The 18405-nt window shown below is 41.7% G+C and overlaps 1 protein-coding gene across 21 annotated transcripts in view; it reads left to right on the forward strand.

Moving 5' to 3' along the window:
- ank2b (ankyrin 2b, neuronal) overlaps window positions 1-18405 on the forward strand; it is a 512663-nt gene that overhangs the window by 481077 nt on the left and 13181 nt on the right. For all 21 annotated transcript variants that reach the window (XM_051929737.1, XM_051929741.1, XM_051929735.1 and 18 more), the window contains 4 exons: window positions 2775-3054; window positions 10458-10560; window positions 16155-16247; window positions 16818-16901. In XM_051929737.1, coding sequence (XP_051785697.1) covers window positions 2775-3054; window positions 10458-10560; window positions 16155-16247; window positions 16818-16901 — 560 coding nt within the window. The remainder of the gene's footprint in view (window positions 1-2774; window positions 3055-10457; window positions 10561-16154; window positions 16248-16817; window positions 16902-18405) is intronic.

The raw sequence follows: 18405 nt of genomic DNA on the forward strand, positions 1-18405 counted from the left end.
TTGAACATATATTTATAATTTGTATCGTCACATATAAGGGTTATTTAGGGTTGGGGGGGTGGCATATGGAAGGGATTGTTTTTCTTTTTTTTCCCCACAAATGTGATTATAGACCAGGGGTGGGCAAAGTCAGTCCTGGAGGGCTGCAGTGGCTGCGGGTTTTTGTTCCAACCCAATTGCTTAATAAGAGGCACTTATTGCTCTAGAAACATCTTCAGCTTCATTTTACTTATCTCCCTCATTAAGATTTTGAACCCTTGTTGCTTATTTAAGTCTTAAACAGCTGCATTGTCGGTTTTTAATTGCTCCTTATTAGCAACTAGATATTAAGCCCGTTACAATAACGGGCGCTAGAACAGTAGTACATAAACATTAGTAGGAACAGTCTATATTAAATGGCAAGGGACCTTGACCTCATTCTGTTTCTTGTGTTAATTTTTTTTTGTCAAATATTTTTGCAAGAACCCTTACATAAAATAATAAAATAGAAACGTATATGACAATACAGTAAGTATAATTAATATTACATTTATCCTCTCCTCTGTGGCTGTTGATTGATAAGTTGTTTCCGTTTGAAGATCTCCAATCCTGCCTCTCTTTATATTAGCTTGCTGTGCAGTTCCCCAGCAAGTATTTTAATCTGTGCTGGCGTGCAGCTGATTATTGTATGTCTGGCGTCTCCCCAGCAATGGATTTTATGTGCACGAAAATAAATCTACTTTTAAAAGTCGTCCTATTGTAATATCATGAAAATTTGTATATTTAGGAAAACCCCTTCAACGACTGACACTTTACACTTTACTGGGCCAAGCTTCTTAATCGCAAATCTGACATCCTCAGAGTGAACACTTGCACAACAACAAACACTAATCCTACCTCTTTGGGGAAGCTGGTATCTGCGTCTCAGTATTCGATTGAATTTTTCATGCCTTATGTTTTAGGTGTTACCTCATTTACCGAAATCCGATTGGATTGGCCGCGTGATATTTTATAGGTCCCGCCCACTCTCTTGTGTGACACGTCAGGTGGCCTTTGAAGCGTCGCACCGCGCATGTGCACTTCACCAGAAGACACACACACACGGACACATGGATGCACACAGGGATTTTATTAAAGAGGATAGGATCTAAATGACAAAAGAAACCATCAGTTATCCATTTTGCTTGTTATCCTTTACACCTGTGTGTATTTATCATGCACTATTGGGTTTAATTAAATACTTGGAAGGAAAGAGAAGAGAAAAAAGTGAAGGATTGAGAATTACCCATCTGTTTTACACTTCAAAGTATTTGGATGATATCCTTGGAATGGAAAAAAAGTCTAGGATATGAGAATGACCTGACATAGCAGAGTTAAACACTAATAAGCCACGAAATTAAATAATTGGAAAGGATTGTTTTCTAATTAAGCAACTGGGTTGGAACAAAAACCCGCAGGAATGACTTTGTTATAGACATTGACCATTAGTTTTTTTTTTTTTTTTGTGGACTATAAATGTGCCGGCATCAGGGGTGACTGAACCTTTTAAAATAAGGGGTATATGGGGGCTTTATTGGGGTGTGATATTGGCCTATCCTTTTATCATCTGCTGCCACTTAGGACAGGCTAGCAGTAGTGATCATCTCGTGTCAGCGTGGCTGGACGAATTGTTACATCTGACTGGGAAAGGTACCACTAACCACCCCAAGCGGGATGCTTATCCATCCATGTCCGGCCTTTATCATGGCTTCCTGGCCGGGTAAGGAACCATCCATCTTGGCCGGAGTGCCAGTCAAACCCTGTCATGGACATAGAAAAGAAATGAAGGACAAGTTTTAACGGAAAGGCTCAATGCATGTCTTGAAAAGCAATGCATCATCTTATTTGTCCATTAGAACTGCCATATATTTTTATATATATATATATATATATATATATATATATATATATATATATATATATATATATATATATAAAATAGTCACAAACTCCACACAGAGTCATAGCAAGGTTTGGGGCAGCCACCCTTATAATTGGTATCCTGGCTGCAAAATCGAGAAATGAATACAGCACTGATGTGCAGAAAACTGAGTCCAAAATGGAACTGAGGGAATAGGGAAAAGATGGAGGCTTTTAAAGGGGAAGATAGGAAGTGAGGTCAAAGGGGTCGGGCTCATGAAGGTCTTCTTCCATAGGCTTGGTCCCGGAAGTGACGTCAAGAGGGCCAGGTGGAATCTCCCGTGAATGGTCTGCAGGAAAAGGAGAAAAAGAGTTGGTGCACTCTGCCACATCCTGGTCAGATTCGGAATTGCCCTCACTCAAGCCCTTTAGCTGCCACCCATGTGCATGTGTGTGACAATATAAATATATATACTGTATATATTTTTTAAGAAGTTAACAGTAAGATGTCAGTTACACAGGTGATGTAATTTGAATACACTTAAAACAGCTTTAGCAGAATTCACACACAAAATTTATGTAGCTCACCTCAGCCACAAGCTTGGACGAGACTTGCCAAACTCACTAATGACACCACAGCATCAACAATTGGGGGGAAAAAAAAGTTATTTTATCATAAGCTAACTTAAGAACAAACTAGCAGAGGGATTTTAGGTGAAACAAACAGAAGTAAATAAAATCTTAGATGGTTTCATCCTGGGAGTTCATTTATTTTTTTTTTCCTCTCTGGATTTCTGTAATTATGCTTTTTTAGATGATCTTAATCTGTTCCACCTTTATGATTCATTTCTGCTCAGATATTCATCATGGCACATCTCTTTCACTTGAATCCTCAGGATTCTCTGCACTCCATGAAGACATATACAGCCCAAGAAGTATTCACCATGTAGGAAGCACAGGCACAGAGCGGCCTCCTTCAGATCATCAGCCTCCAATGGTGTCAGAGGAAGATGTCTCCATAAGCTACTCCATGCCTCAAGAAGTGGCCCCCAGAACGGATGCCGAGGTTTCTGTCGCAGAGCTCTTGAGGCAAGCACAGAGGGAGAAACTGCAGGCAGAGATGGACGGAAAACTGGAAACTCTTTCAGAGGCCTCCTCTGTTCAAAGACATGAATAGTAAGTTGACTGTGTGCCAGAATATGGATTGGTATTTGATAGTTGGTGACGTCAATTTCAAACTGTTGAATTTTTAAAAAATTGAATACAAATGCTGCATTTAAATGGTTGCTTCATAAGTTTATTTCAGTCCTCCAGTGAACTGCATGTACAAGATGGCCTGATAAGTTTCCAATATCTGAGTGCTGGCATAATAGCATGTCTTTGGTGCAAGCCACAGCTACACAGTAATACTATCAATTATTATTATTGTAATAACTGAATATGAAGTATTTTTAAAAACAATTAGTTAGAAAATGGAGAATTTCCGGTATTAGGATCATGAGTTTTATAGATGAATTGCTCCTTTTATCACCACGTGCCACACAATTTTTACTCTTTCCGGGGCAATGAAACACATACAGTCGGGATAATTTGAAAGCAAAACAGAGACCACTAAGCTGTGTAGTTAGCACTTTGAAAATGACAACTCCAACTACAGGAGGTCTTGGAAGATTCCAAAATGTCATTTCTCCTTTCTGTTTGTCTGAGATCAACACGGAAGCAATGAAAAGGGTAGGAGGGCAACTGCAGGACTGTCACAGAAACTCTAGGATTAAACTAAAATGGGGAGGCATGATTAAAGCTTAAAGGCTGATTTCTACTGCGTTTGGCAGTGTCCTTGATGAAAACAAAACCTACAGGACTCAGAATGAAAAGCTATGGGGAACATCTTGGAATGAAATCGGTTCAGATGTAGTTTGGTCTGAGCCCATTTGCCTTCTCCTTTACCAGATAAATGTAAACTTTTCTGCATTTCCAGACCTGGTGTACACTACTTCTCTTAGAACATAAGTCAGTTATTGCTGTTTAGTGTCCATCTTGTTTTAAAGCATAGAGTCCTAACAGTGGGCATGAATGGCAAGTGACCTAAAATGTATTTGTAATGCAAGCATTTATTATCATAGCTGTCTATGCAGGCAACATATGGTACCACCACAATTGTGAAACTGGTGTAAATTCTGAGTGGACAATGTAGCTGGAGTTACACAGGACATCCTTATAATGTGATGTAAATCATTGTGTGTAATTGTCAGCAGTTCTATGAATAGTGGTAATACAGGCAGGGAATGTACTGGATGGAAATTCTGACATTTCTTGTACAGCAGAAGATAATTAGTGACATCTTTTGCACAAGGGTGTACCACTGAGCTTCATACAGCAGACACGATATCACCCAACACAATTCCTAGTTCAAATAAAATGTTTTAATTTGTCTTCGACACTTATTTATACAAGCACCAGCCACAATACACAAATGCAGATTCTCTCCTTTCACCTCCAGTAGAGTGTTGCCCGCTGCCTACCAACTCGGACTCAGTAAAGTGAGACAGCAAGCTTCCTTTTAAATTCTGCTACTGATGTCATGCCCAGGTCATCCAGAGCATTTCTGTGTTATGTGGAAACTAAGATGGTCTTCCCTCAGCGGTGGCGGCACTCAGAGGCCCATACTCCAATTTCCATGCCACCCTGCAGGTGCACTAAATGGGTTCAGCCCAGAGGAACACTGCCATCTGTTGTGTGGGGGAATAAACTGCTCCCAGCATGCACATTCGCCCAATCCATTCATTATGGCCTCCTGATCGGGCAAGAATTCATCCCCTATCCCTGTCAGAGTGCCTGCCATTCCTCCATGGCACCTACAACACTCGGTAGGTAAAGTTAATGATAGGCAGTTGTGAAATGGACTCTCAGACGTGACTCAAAGGATGCGAGGCCTCCTAAAAGGATCGTGGAAGCAGGCAAGAGGCTTCACTGGCCAGCCCAGAAGATGTTTTTCTAATCTGTGACCTGTAGGCAGGGCTGTGGAGTCGCAATTATTAGGTTATTGGAGATCCGGATGGTAAAAATGTATCGACTGCGACTAAATGTAAATTGTAATATGAATTAAAATTTACAGTTTCAGATATACTAAGAACTATTTCTTTCTTTGCACGATACATTTTAATGTACATTGAAGACTGATTTCTAGTTTTGTTTTCATTAATTTCAGAGTATTACAGATTTATCGTAATTTAAGCTCCATCCACAAATTCACAGTGGCAGAAAGACTTTTAACGAAGTTGGCAGCTTTTACACACTTGACAATTATGATAGGAAATACAGCGGTACCTCTGGTCACGACCGTAATTTGTTCCAAAACTCTGGATGCGACTTGAACATAATTTCCCCATAAGACTGTATGTAAATACAGTTAATCCGTTCCAGACCATACGAGCTGTATGTAAATATATATTTTTTTTTTTAAGCACAAAAATAGTTAATTATACCATAGAATGCACAGTGTAATAGTAAACTAAATGTAAAAACATTGAACACCAGAGAAAACTAACATTGTAAGAGTTGGCGCTAGACCCTTATGAACCGCTCGCTGTAAACACTTTTTTTTATGAGTTTTAAGCACAGGGAAAAAAAATTTAATGCCACTTCTCATGCAAAACTTCTCAAACCATCCTGTACTGGCTTTAAATTCCTCATTTTCAGCAAATCGCCATGAATCTTCCTGGGTTTCTCACATATGATCGCCTCGCTTACGCAATCCCCTGCAAGTTGCTTTTCCTTCAGCCACACTAGTAACAGTTTTTCCACCTCTTCCAACACTTGAGGCCTCTCCTTGGTTAACATTATAACTCCTTTTGCAACATCAGCTGCTTTGTTAGGCCTTGTATACGCAAACAAAAGAAAATGGGAAACGGAGAATGGCAAATCAATGGCGCATACGAACGCGCACAGGGATACTGGCCGCCAATGTTTTTGTTTGCCCACCAGAGCGTGTGGTCGTAAAAAGATGCAAAGTTTTTTATCATAACCCGATTTGTACGTGTTCAGAAACGTTCGTGACCAGAGGTTCTACAGTATCTATGTCAGCATGTTGTAGAAGATGATGGCGAAAAAGTATGTGATGCAAAAATGCGTACTTTTATCTGGTTCTGAAAAGAATGTGCTTACAAGAACATCTTATTTAAAAAGACACTTGCAGGGTTTTCATACAAAAGTGTTAAGACGCTGTACTTGGCAGTGATGAAATGCCTTGTATTTTGAATGTTGTGTGCTTTCAATCAACAAAGTAAAAGTAAGTTTAATTACAAACTGAGGAGTCTGAGTCGGTTCTACCATAAATGGAGGGGTCGGAGTCAAAAGGTTTCATGTTACCAGCTCCACTGCCCTGCCTGAAGGCTTCTGGCCTAGCAAGCTTCATACAAGGAGAGCTGGCAAAAATCACAATAATGTCTCAAAGTAAAATAAAAACCCTATTAGAAGGATTAATACTGTAAATCCCCAGCTTGTGCACAAAAGGGTAAAAAATGAATCTTTTTATAAAATGGGATTTATTAAAAAAAAAAAAAAAAAAAAAAATGAAATACTTAAAGGAGTTGTCTAAGAGGCAAGCCTAAACAAACAAATCTCAAAATACTACCAGAATCGTAATCCTGAAGCAGAAGCAAGAAGGTCCAAGAGTAACGATACGACACTCACCATAACTCCAAACAGGCGCAGTGCTTTCCAGATCTGAGCTCCTCGTCTCCTGGCCTAAACAGTCAAAGGGAAGACGCAAGAGTGATGATGTCAGGGTGGCCCCGCCTCCTGGGGCTCCACCCACAAAACACATGGAATGGAGGCCCATGCAGAAAGACAGCCCATAACTAAACACATCACAGAAAATATGAAAAATAATAATTCAAAAATAACACTAAAACACACAAACATACGTTAATCCGTAGCATAAACAAAACACTTCAGGCTCTTTATTTCTTTAGGATGAGTTCAGTTGTAATTGTTTTTTAAAGTTATCTGGTATGCTGTCACTTGCCACAAACATGCTGACTTTATTATGTATTTAGTAATTTTATTTTGGAAAAAAAACAAATATTCTCCCAAGGACATTTTAAAAGTGTGTCCAGAAATGAAACAGAAGCTGTAAGTGTGAAGTTTCTGGGCCAGACACAAACTAAAAATAAGATTCACTTCAAAAATCCGAGATTGATTCTTTAGTATATGTTAATTTTGTATTATTCATAATTTTTACCATGCATTTACTGTATCATCCATCCATCCATCCATTGTCCAACCCGCTGAATCCGAACACAGGGTCACGGGGGTCTGCTGGAGCCAATCCCAGGCAACACAGGGCACAAGGCAGGAAACAATCCCGGGCAGGGTGCCAACCCACCGCAGATTTACTGTATCAGTTTAATTAAAATGTTTACTTATTAAAGCTTCCTGTATAGCGTCATTGTGCAAAAACTTTGACAAAACCCACGACGACGCCGAGCACCCTAAGACGTTTCACAGTCACTTTAATGAGCAGATTGTATTTGGACAATGCTAAATATAGCGTACGAGCTGAAACGCCTGGCATTGCCCGGGAGGAAAATAAAGTGTTTTTTTTAAATTGTTTGAGAAAAATCTAATTAAAAAAACACAACTTGACAGATTAATTTTTGTTTTGTGGTGTAGTAGTAAGTTTTTACATGCAGAATTTTTGACAACAAAAAATTAACATCAGTTAAATTATTATTAGGTTTAATTCTATTACCACTACAACATTGTTACAATAAGAATAATGCAAGATGAAAATATAGTTAACAAAAACAAACATTAAACGACAAACAAATAATACTATGGATTTTTCATGCTAAAACTGTTGGTTGCTTTTACGGAAGATACCAGAAACGTTCCGAGCATCAACTGGATGATAAGAGACATACAAGACCGTATCTCCAATTAGTCTCTTCCAATTGAAATTCTTTTACAATCAATCAATTAAAGGTTAAATATTTTACCTATATGAATACATTAAAAGACAAACAAATAATACTACGGATTTTTCATGATAAAACTGTCGGTTGCTTTTACGGAACATACCAGAAACATTCCAAGCATCAACTGGATGATAACAGACATACAAGACTGCAAGATTGTGACACTCTGCTTTATATATAAGATTGTTCCTAATTGTTGGAGAGAAGTTCATTGCAAGGTGCTTTGTGGCATAAAAACTCTTTATTGTGTTTATATTCTGGTGCTGTGGACCGTATTGCTGTGCCTGGGGCTCTCTGACGCCCCCTTGTGGTTACTAAGCGTCAACTCGATGATGACATACATACAAGGCCACAAGACTGTTACAGTCTGCTTTACATATAAGATTTGCTTTATCTCCATAATACAACAACATTTATTTCTATAGCACATTTTCATACAAACAATATAGCTCAAAGTGCTTTACATGATGTAGAAAGAGAAAAAAGACAAAATAAATAAGGATTAAAATTAGAGAACACTAATTAACATAGAATAAAAGTAAGGTCTGATGGCCAGGGAGGACAGATAAAACAAAAAAAAACAAAAAAAACTCCAGACGGCTGGCGAAAAAAAAAATCTATAGGGGTTCCAGTCCACGAGACCACCCAGTCCCCTCTAGGCATTCTACCTAACATGAATGACCTCAATCAGTCCTCATGGTATTCAGGATTCTCATGGAAGAATTTGATGATGACGGTCTTGTTTAATCCATCAATGTAGTGTGGACCACCAGGCTGGCACCGCCAGCTTAACCCGACACAGACACGCGTGGGACACAAGTTCATGGCACACAGGTTTTATTTTTCCTTTTTTCCCTTGTGGGAAACACCTTCCCCGTTCCCCACAAGTATAACACAGTCCCAGCACAAGCACAGCACAGCACAATACGTGTCTTCTCTTTATCTTTCTCTACCTTCACTCCTCGGGTCAAGCTTTGTCGCTCCTCCTCCCGACTCTGGCTCTCTGACTAGTGACTGCTGGCTCCTTTTATAACGTACCCATCAGTGCTCCAGGTGCTTGATTACTTGTTTCCGGCAGCACTCCCAGGTGTGGCTGAAGAACTGCCCATAAGGACTCGGCAGCTCCTGCTGCAGCACCCCCTGGCGGCGCCTGTGGATCCCAACAGGACTGCACCACACTCCAACTCCCATGCAGCCCTGCAGGAGTCCGAGGCACCGCTGCAATCCGGGGGGATGCCATCTAGAGTCCCGGGGGAGGTAACGCTCTGACACCACTTGCTCCCCCGGTCTTCTCAGAGTGGAGGCGTCCCAGCTGGGCAAGAATCCCGGCCGCACACTACAATAGGGACATCATGGCGCTTTGATTAGGTGGTGGTGATGCAGATCGCCACCACAGAAAACCAGAAAAAGAACAGAAGAGAAAGTAGGGGTAAGTACGGATTTTGGAGCCACCATGAGTGATAATTAAATGTACAGAGCATCAGAATCAAATTAAGATGAAGCTGTGAGAAAGCCATGTTGCAGTAATGTGTTTTCAGCAGTGTTTTAAAGTGCTCCACTGTATTAGCCTGGCGAATTCCTATTGGCAAGCTATTCCGGATTTGAGGTGCCTAACAGCAGAAGACCGCTCACCTCACCGCTTAATAAATATCAATAAATATTATAATTTGTCTTCATAAGCACATTTTCCTAAACCCTTTTTTGTGATACTTAATATTTAATATCCTACATTAGGTTTTTTGGGTCACAGAATCCATTTCTCTCCTATTTTTTAAATAGGATTCTGTTTTAGGATGGTAGTAAGTATTTAGTGTTTTTACTGTCACCATTTTGTTTTTCATGCATGTTGCCTTTTTTGAGCCACAGTTGCCACCCAGCGGTGTCCAGTGATGACATCATCATCATTGCCACGAGATAAAAGGTCAGCATCGTGCACTTCCTGGTTGTCCAAGTTTGAGGATAAATCCAAGAAATTCTGTGTGGGATTGCGGTTAGCGTTTGGGTAGTGCAGGTTGGTTTAAAGACTTCACGTTTCCAGCAGTAGACTTTAATTTTTGGCTAATGTATTGAGTTTGATGAAGGGTCAGATGGACCTTCTGTTATTTTTGGCTCGCTGCCTCAATGTTTCTTCTCCTGGTCACCTCTGTCCTGTTTGTTTTTTTCGTGCCTCACCTAAGGCTGGCACTGTGGAGCACTGAGAAGTGCTGCTCCCTCAGGGACTTTGACTCGCGTTTGTCTTTCTGTATATTTTACTTGACCTTCTTGTGACTCAATGGTGTAAATTTGTTACAGTGGTGTAGTGCTCCTCATTCTCTGCTCCCTTCTGTAGGCTTTTTCAAGGGCTTGCAATTTTCTCTCATATCCTACATGTTGGTTCTTGTTCTTGTGCCTGATGCTGTCAAGATAGAGTTCTGCTCCCTGTGACCACGTAAATTGAATTTTAATGGGTTCAGAAAATTAAGCACTTTATTTCATGATTCTGAAGTTGCTTCTTATAAATTGTTTTCCTGCTTGTTTGTTTTCCTTTTAATGCCTTGTGTTAAACTCTCTATTTTTAACTGCTGCATTAAAACATTAACTCTGGCTTTCTTCATTGAACAGCACCTCAATCCAAGGAGCAGAAGAGAGATCCCATTCAACGCCAGTCAAAGAGGGCACACAATCAATGACTCTGGCCGAGTACATGAGAGACCATGGTGAACAAGTGAGTTCTGTTTTGTCTGAGGTGAAAACCCTTGACCCAGAACAGAGTGGGCTCATTTCTATTGACAAAGAGTGCGATCGCAAAGTGGTGTCCCCAGAATACAAAGAGTCTGTGTCAAGTAATTTGTTGGTTTTCCCTGAGCACTTGCATTCCTCTTCACATTGTGTAGAACTCAAGCCCGACTTTCAAGAATTTCCCGTAGAGTGTAGTTTGGTTTCCCCTGATCACTCTAAGACAGTGCGTAATTCCCAAGAAGCTGACCTTGACTTGGAACACGTTGAGCGTGCACACAGTGAAAGTAACACCGAGTGCCACGGAGCTTCAATTGACATGCAGACATCTAAGCCTGGTTCCAATCAGGATGCTTCTGTCCAAAGAGAGTCATTTTCTGAGCACGGAAATCACATTTTTAACCTGCTGGAACTCACTCCTGACTTCACATTGGTTGAATCCATCTACAAAGAAACCACACTTGAGTGTGAAGATCCTGCTGTTCACCTGGAAGAGTCTGCACCATGTAGCCAAGGGGCTACCCTTGATCAAGAAAAACCTAGCCCAGATAGCAAGGCCATTGTTGTTGTTGATCTTCAAGAATACAGTCTAGATTATAGGGCAGCTGATGATGGTAGTAAGGAGAACATCAAACCTGGCGTGGAAGTTCAAGAGCCAATTCTAGGATACAGCTATCTTGATACTGATAACAAGGAGCCTACTCTTGGCAAAAGAGATCCTGAATTTGAGCGAATGAACTCCGATGATAGCATGAGTGATCATGCTCATGACATCATAGAATCTATTCCCGATCCCACAGATGCTGATTCCATCCTCCAGGCACACACTACAACATGTGGAGAACTTGTGTTAGACCATAAGCCTATAATTGATTATGAAGATAATTCTAGTCATGAAGAATTCACCCCTGATACAGAAGAAGTGGTGCTGAAAATTGAAGAACCTTGTCTCGATTATAGAGAGGATGAGACCTTCAGCGTTGTACCTGCATGTGTTCAGAAAAGTGATCATTCTGATGTTGAGATTTATGGAGGAGTCGATTCTACCCACAAGGAAAATACAGAAGTGTGGCAAGATGTCTGTGAAGCTAGTGTAGACCAAACCCACAGCCCACTTATATGTGAAAATGTTGATGCAATCTTCAATCTCCAGGACCATGAGCTTAATAAGGAAGAGGTAGGCTTGAAGCATCAGATTCTGACATTAGATGAGACGGAGCATGGCGCTGACATTCAAGAAGCACCTTCTGACTCTAGTAGCATGGTGGTTGTCAGCGAGGAGCAAAACCAGGAATGCAAAGATCATGCGTTTGAACCTGAAGGATCTCCCACTGACTCTAAAGTGCCTGACAGTTCTGACTTAGACAAAGATTCTGTCTGTGAGTATATGTCAGAAACTCGGGAAACAGCTGATAGTAGTGAAGCAGAGTCGTACAAAACAAGTCAGGGAGAAGAACATCTATTTTATTCCCAAGACTCTGAAGACATTAAGATTTGCACTGCCCTAGAAGACAAAAATGAGCAAACTGGACTCATGCAACTCGATAATAAAGACAATATGGCCTCCATTGTCCACGAGAGACCTGAAGCTGATGACAAAGATCTTGCGCTGTGTGATCAAGAATCTCCATTTGAAATGCAAGATGTTAGCACTTTTGGCTACAAAAAACAAGATCTTAACTTCCTTGGACATTCAAGTGATGACAGAAAGGTTGATTTTATAAGTAGTGCACCTGCCCTTCAAAACAAGGAGGTTGTGCTTGACTTCCAAGGAGCTTCTCCTGAAAAGGAGGATGTGAACATTGAACACAAAGCATGTGTGCCTGCTTCTGGGGAATTAAGTTCGGGGGATAGCCTTCAAGATCTTAAAGATGCATCCCCAGGATACACGTGGGTAACCTCTGACTACCGAAGTCTGTCTCCTGAGTTTGAGCAGTCGTCTCCGGATTCTCAGGAGCACGGACTTGATCGTGAAGAGATTACTCCACAACAGAGAGAATATTTCCAACAATACGAAAATATCACATGCTATGACGATCAAAAACAGCACAGCCCTGCTCATGTCGGGGTAGCCTCTGACCAAGACGAACCTCCTCCATATCTGAGAACACCAAGCCCTGATGACAAGGACTCCCCCACTTTTACAGATTTCACTCCCGATCACACAAGGCCTGCTTTTGATTTTTCTTGGGTTACCTCCGGTGACAGAGGCTCGTTCATTGGTAACCGATGGTCCGTTCCCAAAAGTGCATCCTCAGTGGTGGAAGAACATGAACCAGCACCCATCATCCAGGAACCTGAGGATGTACAGATCAGTCCGGAAACGGCTGCATCCCCCATTCCGGGTGGCCCCACTATTATAGAGTCCTCTGTAGGCCAGTCTGAGAAGTTAAGCAGATACCTGGATGATGAATCACTGGAAAGGGTAAGGAGCCTTGCCTGCCAGCTTGACTACTAACACAAACTCTGAATGGGTGAAATCAATCTGCTGTACATGTAAAGTTGATCTCAGATACTAATTTGTTTTGATTTTCAGCTTTAACGCCCACTTAAATCAGCATTTAAATTACAATATTTTGTAATCAAATGATTTTGTTCATGCTGATAGTTCCTGTAGATCAAGGGAATTTAGCCATCCAGTTTTTCTTTTCTTGGTATTATTTCAAATGTTTCATGCTGTTAGATCGTGTAGCACAGTGTTTCCCAACCTGTGGGCCATGGCAGCATTACAGGTGGGCCACAGCCGACACTTCACGAACACCACTTCGACAATCATGCTGTGTTCACAGTGGCAGCAACACAGGGGGATCACGGCCAATCCTGGATGTCGTCCCTAATCCCTGCTCTGACGATTGCGTTTCATTCATCTAATTCTTTGTCGCTCTGCTGATGGCACAGGGATTCCCTCAAGTGCTCGAGCATTTGACAATAGAGCTCACCCCACTACCCCTGCTTAGGTAATGAGGCTCAGTTCATGGAGGGGGACCCCAATCACCACACCTGATAGGTCACAAAGGTTGGGAAACACTGCTGTTGCACAAGCTAGAATGTTTGCTTTTATGTGATTAATAGCTTAAACATTAATATGATTATCTTTTACTGCAAGTAAAAGTATGGAAGTCAGAAACAGGTTAGGGTTAGGGTTAACCCTAACGTTTAATACAAAATACTGGTGACCAATGCTATACAATGGCAAATGATGTGAAGACTCTGTCGCATAATCCACATGTCCGTTATCCAGTCGTTTTAGTGATTTTTAATCCTTTATTTGCCATATACAATTCTTGCCATTAGGAATTTCTCATTTTCCATGTGCCAGTTATCCAGTCGTTTGCACACAGCATTGCAAAACACATTCATTTTTTGCTAAAATGTTGCTAAATAAATGCATCTGGAAAGTTCAGCACACTGTCATAAACATGTGACATGAGTATGCTTATTGTCCTTGAACATCTGGCCCTAGCTAAGGTAAAAAGTAGAGCTTTCTGTAGCTGACCTTTCCAAAAATGCAGTGGGTTAAGTGGAATAAAGCAATGGAGGTGGCTGTTCATAGTGTTACGATTAGCCAGAGGGTTGTGGTGGAGGTTTCATCCAAACCCTGGCCATATGAAATTTTAAGGAGTAACATATTGAATAACTCAGAAGGGGAACTCAAAAACTATAACCAAAGATCCAAAATTCCAGATTCCAAAATTTTGAAATAGGGAATCCAAAGTTTTAAAAACCTGTAAAAATGCAACGAACGTCAAAGCTCTTGAAACAACACAATGTTATAAGGTGCCAGCAAAAGCACAAGAAGATGGAGCTCTATTAGAAGGTATTATAAGGCAAGGGTGTCCAACTCCGGTCCTGGTGGGCCACAGTGGCTGCAGGTTTTCTTTCTAATGAATTAGTGAGCCGTTTTTTGCTGCTGATTGACTCGTTTTGCCGTCATTTTAATTGACATGACTCGGACCCCTTAGTAGTTTCTTTTTCCTTAATGAGCAGCCAAACAATGATGAGACAGAAAACAAGCCGCCACATGTCCAGCTCACCTGAAAATAAAGAAAGGTGACAGTCTCTGTCATGTTGGTCTGCTGAGGTCACAGAAACATCTTAATGGTGGTCTTAGAAAAAAACAGAAAATCAAGAGTCTGCTGTGGCAGAACGAGAGCAGCAACAAGTCCTGATATTCAGTAACGGCTTTAATTAGCAGCGAGAATCGGCTTCTCATTAAGAAACTGGTTGGAGTGAAATTGGCTGGAGTTTAACGTTCCAATTTAGCGGGTCAAATCAATTCAGAGGACTGAATCCTTAAGAACAGGGCTATGAAAATGAAGGGAAAAGGAGTTCATTAGTGGTGGAAACTGGTCACTGATTAGGAAAAGGGTAAGAATGAAAACCTGCAGCCACTGCGGCCACTCCAGGACCGGCGTTGGACATCCCTGTTTATAAGGTGACAGTTTTGGCATTACACTCACATGTTCAATAAGCTTAGAGCTGATTCGTTGGCTGTGCTGTACACCAGAACCACGGTATGCTGCAGTATCAGACTCTGCTACCGATAAACTTGTCTCCCACCCCAGCGGGGGACGCCTTGTCTATTTTCGTATGCAGGTCTTTGAGCAGCACCCTACTCAAAGTCCAGGCTTTATATTTGCAAATATTTCACTTGAGTAGTGTTTAAAATGCCAGTGCAGTGTTCTAAAAATGCAATTCTGTGCTGGCACGGCAGGAAAGAATAAACCGAACGTGAATGAAATGAGTCAAGCATGGAGATGGGTGGATATTTTAGTAGGCCTGGCCTGCTCAAACAAAGACCAGGGACATTTATTTCTCCACATTGTTTTGGGTTCGCGCTTTAAACCATTTCCATGTCTGGGTCATCTTGGGTATCATTTCTCTGTGCCTGCTGCATCAGCCACTCAATGGAATGAGTGCTAAAATGTTCACATTCACGCTGTCTTCTTTTGCAGAAACTGCTGTATGTCATGAAGAGCATCTGTGTTCACTTCTCATGTGTTGTCTTTTCTTTTACCTTTCTCAGCTTTTTCTCATGCCCATGATTTACGCAGGTTATGTTTGGAAACATCTAGAGAGCGAAAGTCAGCACTGCTTACTATTGTAGTACGGGACCGCTGCAGAAGTAGTAGCTGGAAGTGAACGCTGGCAGAATTTGCTGGCGTTAGCAATTGAGAACATTTTTTCGTAGGTATTACATAAAAGAATGAGAGCTCATTGAAAGACCACTGAAGATATGAAAAGGTACCCAGTGTCAGTTTCTTTAATTAATTGTGTGGGGAAATCATTTTGTTAGCGTGCGCTCCTTTGAGCGTGGGAAGTGATCCAGAAAACGGCTCACAATGTGAGCGTACATTCAGCCAAGCTCTCATTAAATGTTCTTTATAGCTCTGCCAGCAGGCACGATTCTTTATTTAGCACAGTTTATACTCCTACGTGCCACCTGGTGGTGTCGGAGGAAAAAAAATAATGAAATAAATGTGCAGCGGGAAGAAGCCAGCAGCTTGGTTCTCTGGTAAAGCTGTCCAACAGCAAAATGCAGCAGCGTGTTGAATCCTACCATGCTTCCATACTGTCACTCAGGAAATAGCGGAGGAGCTAGGGGAGTTGGAGGATAGCTCAGATGAAGAGGAGGTGCTAACGACAAGGGTCATCCGGCGCCGAGTTATCATCCAGGTATTCAACTGCATGCTTTGCTGAAGCTGCAGATGGGTTTGCTTTTTGCTTGTTGCTCTGCAGGGCATGCCAGGTTTACCAGCCCCTCCATCCATCTTTTGTCACTCCCACCCCTCTTGTAGCTGTACTAATACTTCTGTAGATTATGGGTCTCCTTCATTTTGCGTGAATAAAGCATGATTCCTATAGAACCTGTACGTTCTTCATAATTAGCATGTTTTTCATTTGATGTGTGTGTGTTTTTTCTGTTGGATAAGGCAGCAGTCCCGAACCCCATCCCTGCTCGGTTTGTATTATGACCTTAGCTGCTGTTCTGGCACTTAATATAAGAATAAGTCCCAAAAAGACTACCTGACCTATAGAACACAGTTAAGCTTCCCAAATGTGCTACACATTACCTTAGAGGGTCAAAGGACAGTGGGGTTGAAACTGGGTGAGAAGGCCTATGAGTTGGGCTTTTTGGTAGTATGGTGCTTCTGGTTGGACTTGACGCTTTACCCTTTACTTTCTGTGCTCCTCATCTTATTGTCCTGAACTCAGCAGATTTTTATTCCTGCCTTTCCCTTACAGGGAGACGAGATGCCAGACATTCCTCCTGAATCCGTCACAGAGGAGCAGTACACAGATGAGCACGGCCACATTGTCGTAAAGAAGGTACTGTACTGGCCTAGTATGCCTTCATTTTTGTTTGGTTCTGTCCATTTTCAAATCTGCTTAAGAGTTATCAACCAAGGCGTAAAGGGAAACATTTATTAAATTACAAATTGGTATTACTTTACAGCGTTTGATTAACGCTGTCGTGACACGTAATTTTCAGAAAGGTATAATTGGGTGTGAGGCCTCCAAAAATAAGCCACAAAGCAGGCCTGGATCTTCACTAATCTGTCTTAGAGGAGGCTCACCTCAACTCAGTCAGTCTGCAAATATGACCTGCTGCCTTCAGCCAGGGGGAAGGCCTCAGAAATGGGAAGCTGGCAAAACAACTTGAAATGTCTGCAGATCTATTATAAAACCCCACAAGGGAAAGGATAACCATCAGTCCCCAGCAAATGAGGCAAAGGAATGGGTCTGAAGGAGACAGGCCACAGCAAACCAATCCTAAAAACGACAAGAAATAAAAACATAAAAACCAGAAAATCCAAACCGAAAACAATACTTAGAAATACAATAAAACCAATGATCTACGGCTCCTGAGCCAACTTAAATAGCCAGGGGGACGTCTCAGGAGTGGTGACGTCTGGATGGCTCTGCCTCATTGGGTACCAACCACAATGTACAAAAAGTGGGCTTCAACTTACTGCCACAGCCAAGGAGGTCTTGGCAGCGCCCATCAGCTAATATTCTGGTGAAAACCTGCAGCCCTCCAGGACCAGCGTTGCACATCCCAGTTTATAAGGTGACACAGTTCTGGCATCACACTCACATGTTCAATAAACTTAGCGCTGATTCGTTGCCTGTGCTGATATTCAGTAACGGCTTTAATTAGCAGCAAGAATCGGCTTCTCATTAAGAAACTGGTTGGAGTGAAATTGGCTGGAGTTTGACGTTCCAATTTAGTGGGTCAAATCAGAGGACTGAATCCTTAAGAACAGGGCTATAAAAATGAAGGGAAAAGGAGTTCATTAGTGGTGAAAACTGCTTGCTGATTAGGAAAAGGGTAAGAATGAAAACCTGCGGCCACTCCAGGACCAGCGTTGGACATCCCAGTTTATAAGGTGACACAGTTCTGGCATCACACTCACATGTTTAATAAGCTTAGAGCTGATTTGTTGGCTGTGCTGTACACCAGAACCATGGTATGCTGCAGTATCAGACTCTGCTACTGATAAACTTGTCTCCCACCCCAGCGGGGGACGCCTTGTCTGTTTTCGCATGCAGGTCTTGGAGCAGCACCCTACTCAAAGTCCAGGCCTTATTTTTGCAACAATTCAAATATTTCACTTGAGTAGACTTTAAAATGCCAGTGCTTTTACTAAGGAGTGGCTTCCGTCTGGCCACTCTACCATACAGGCCTGATTGGTGGATTGCTGCAGAGATGGTTGTCCTTCTGGAATGTTCTCCTCTCTCCACAGAGGACCTCTGACAGAGTGACCATCGGGTTCTTGGTCACCTCCCTGACTAAGGCCCTTCTCCCCCGATCGCTCAGTTTAGATGGCCG

The sequence above is a fragment of the Erpetoichthys calabaricus genome, chromosome 7 (genome assembly GCF_900747795.2).
Source record: "Erpetoichthys calabaricus chromosome 7, fErpCal1.3, whole genome shotgun sequence".
Classification (NCBI taxonomy): domain Eukaryota; kingdom Metazoa; phylum Chordata; class Cladistia; order Polypteriformes; family Polypteridae; genus Erpetoichthys; species Erpetoichthys calabaricus.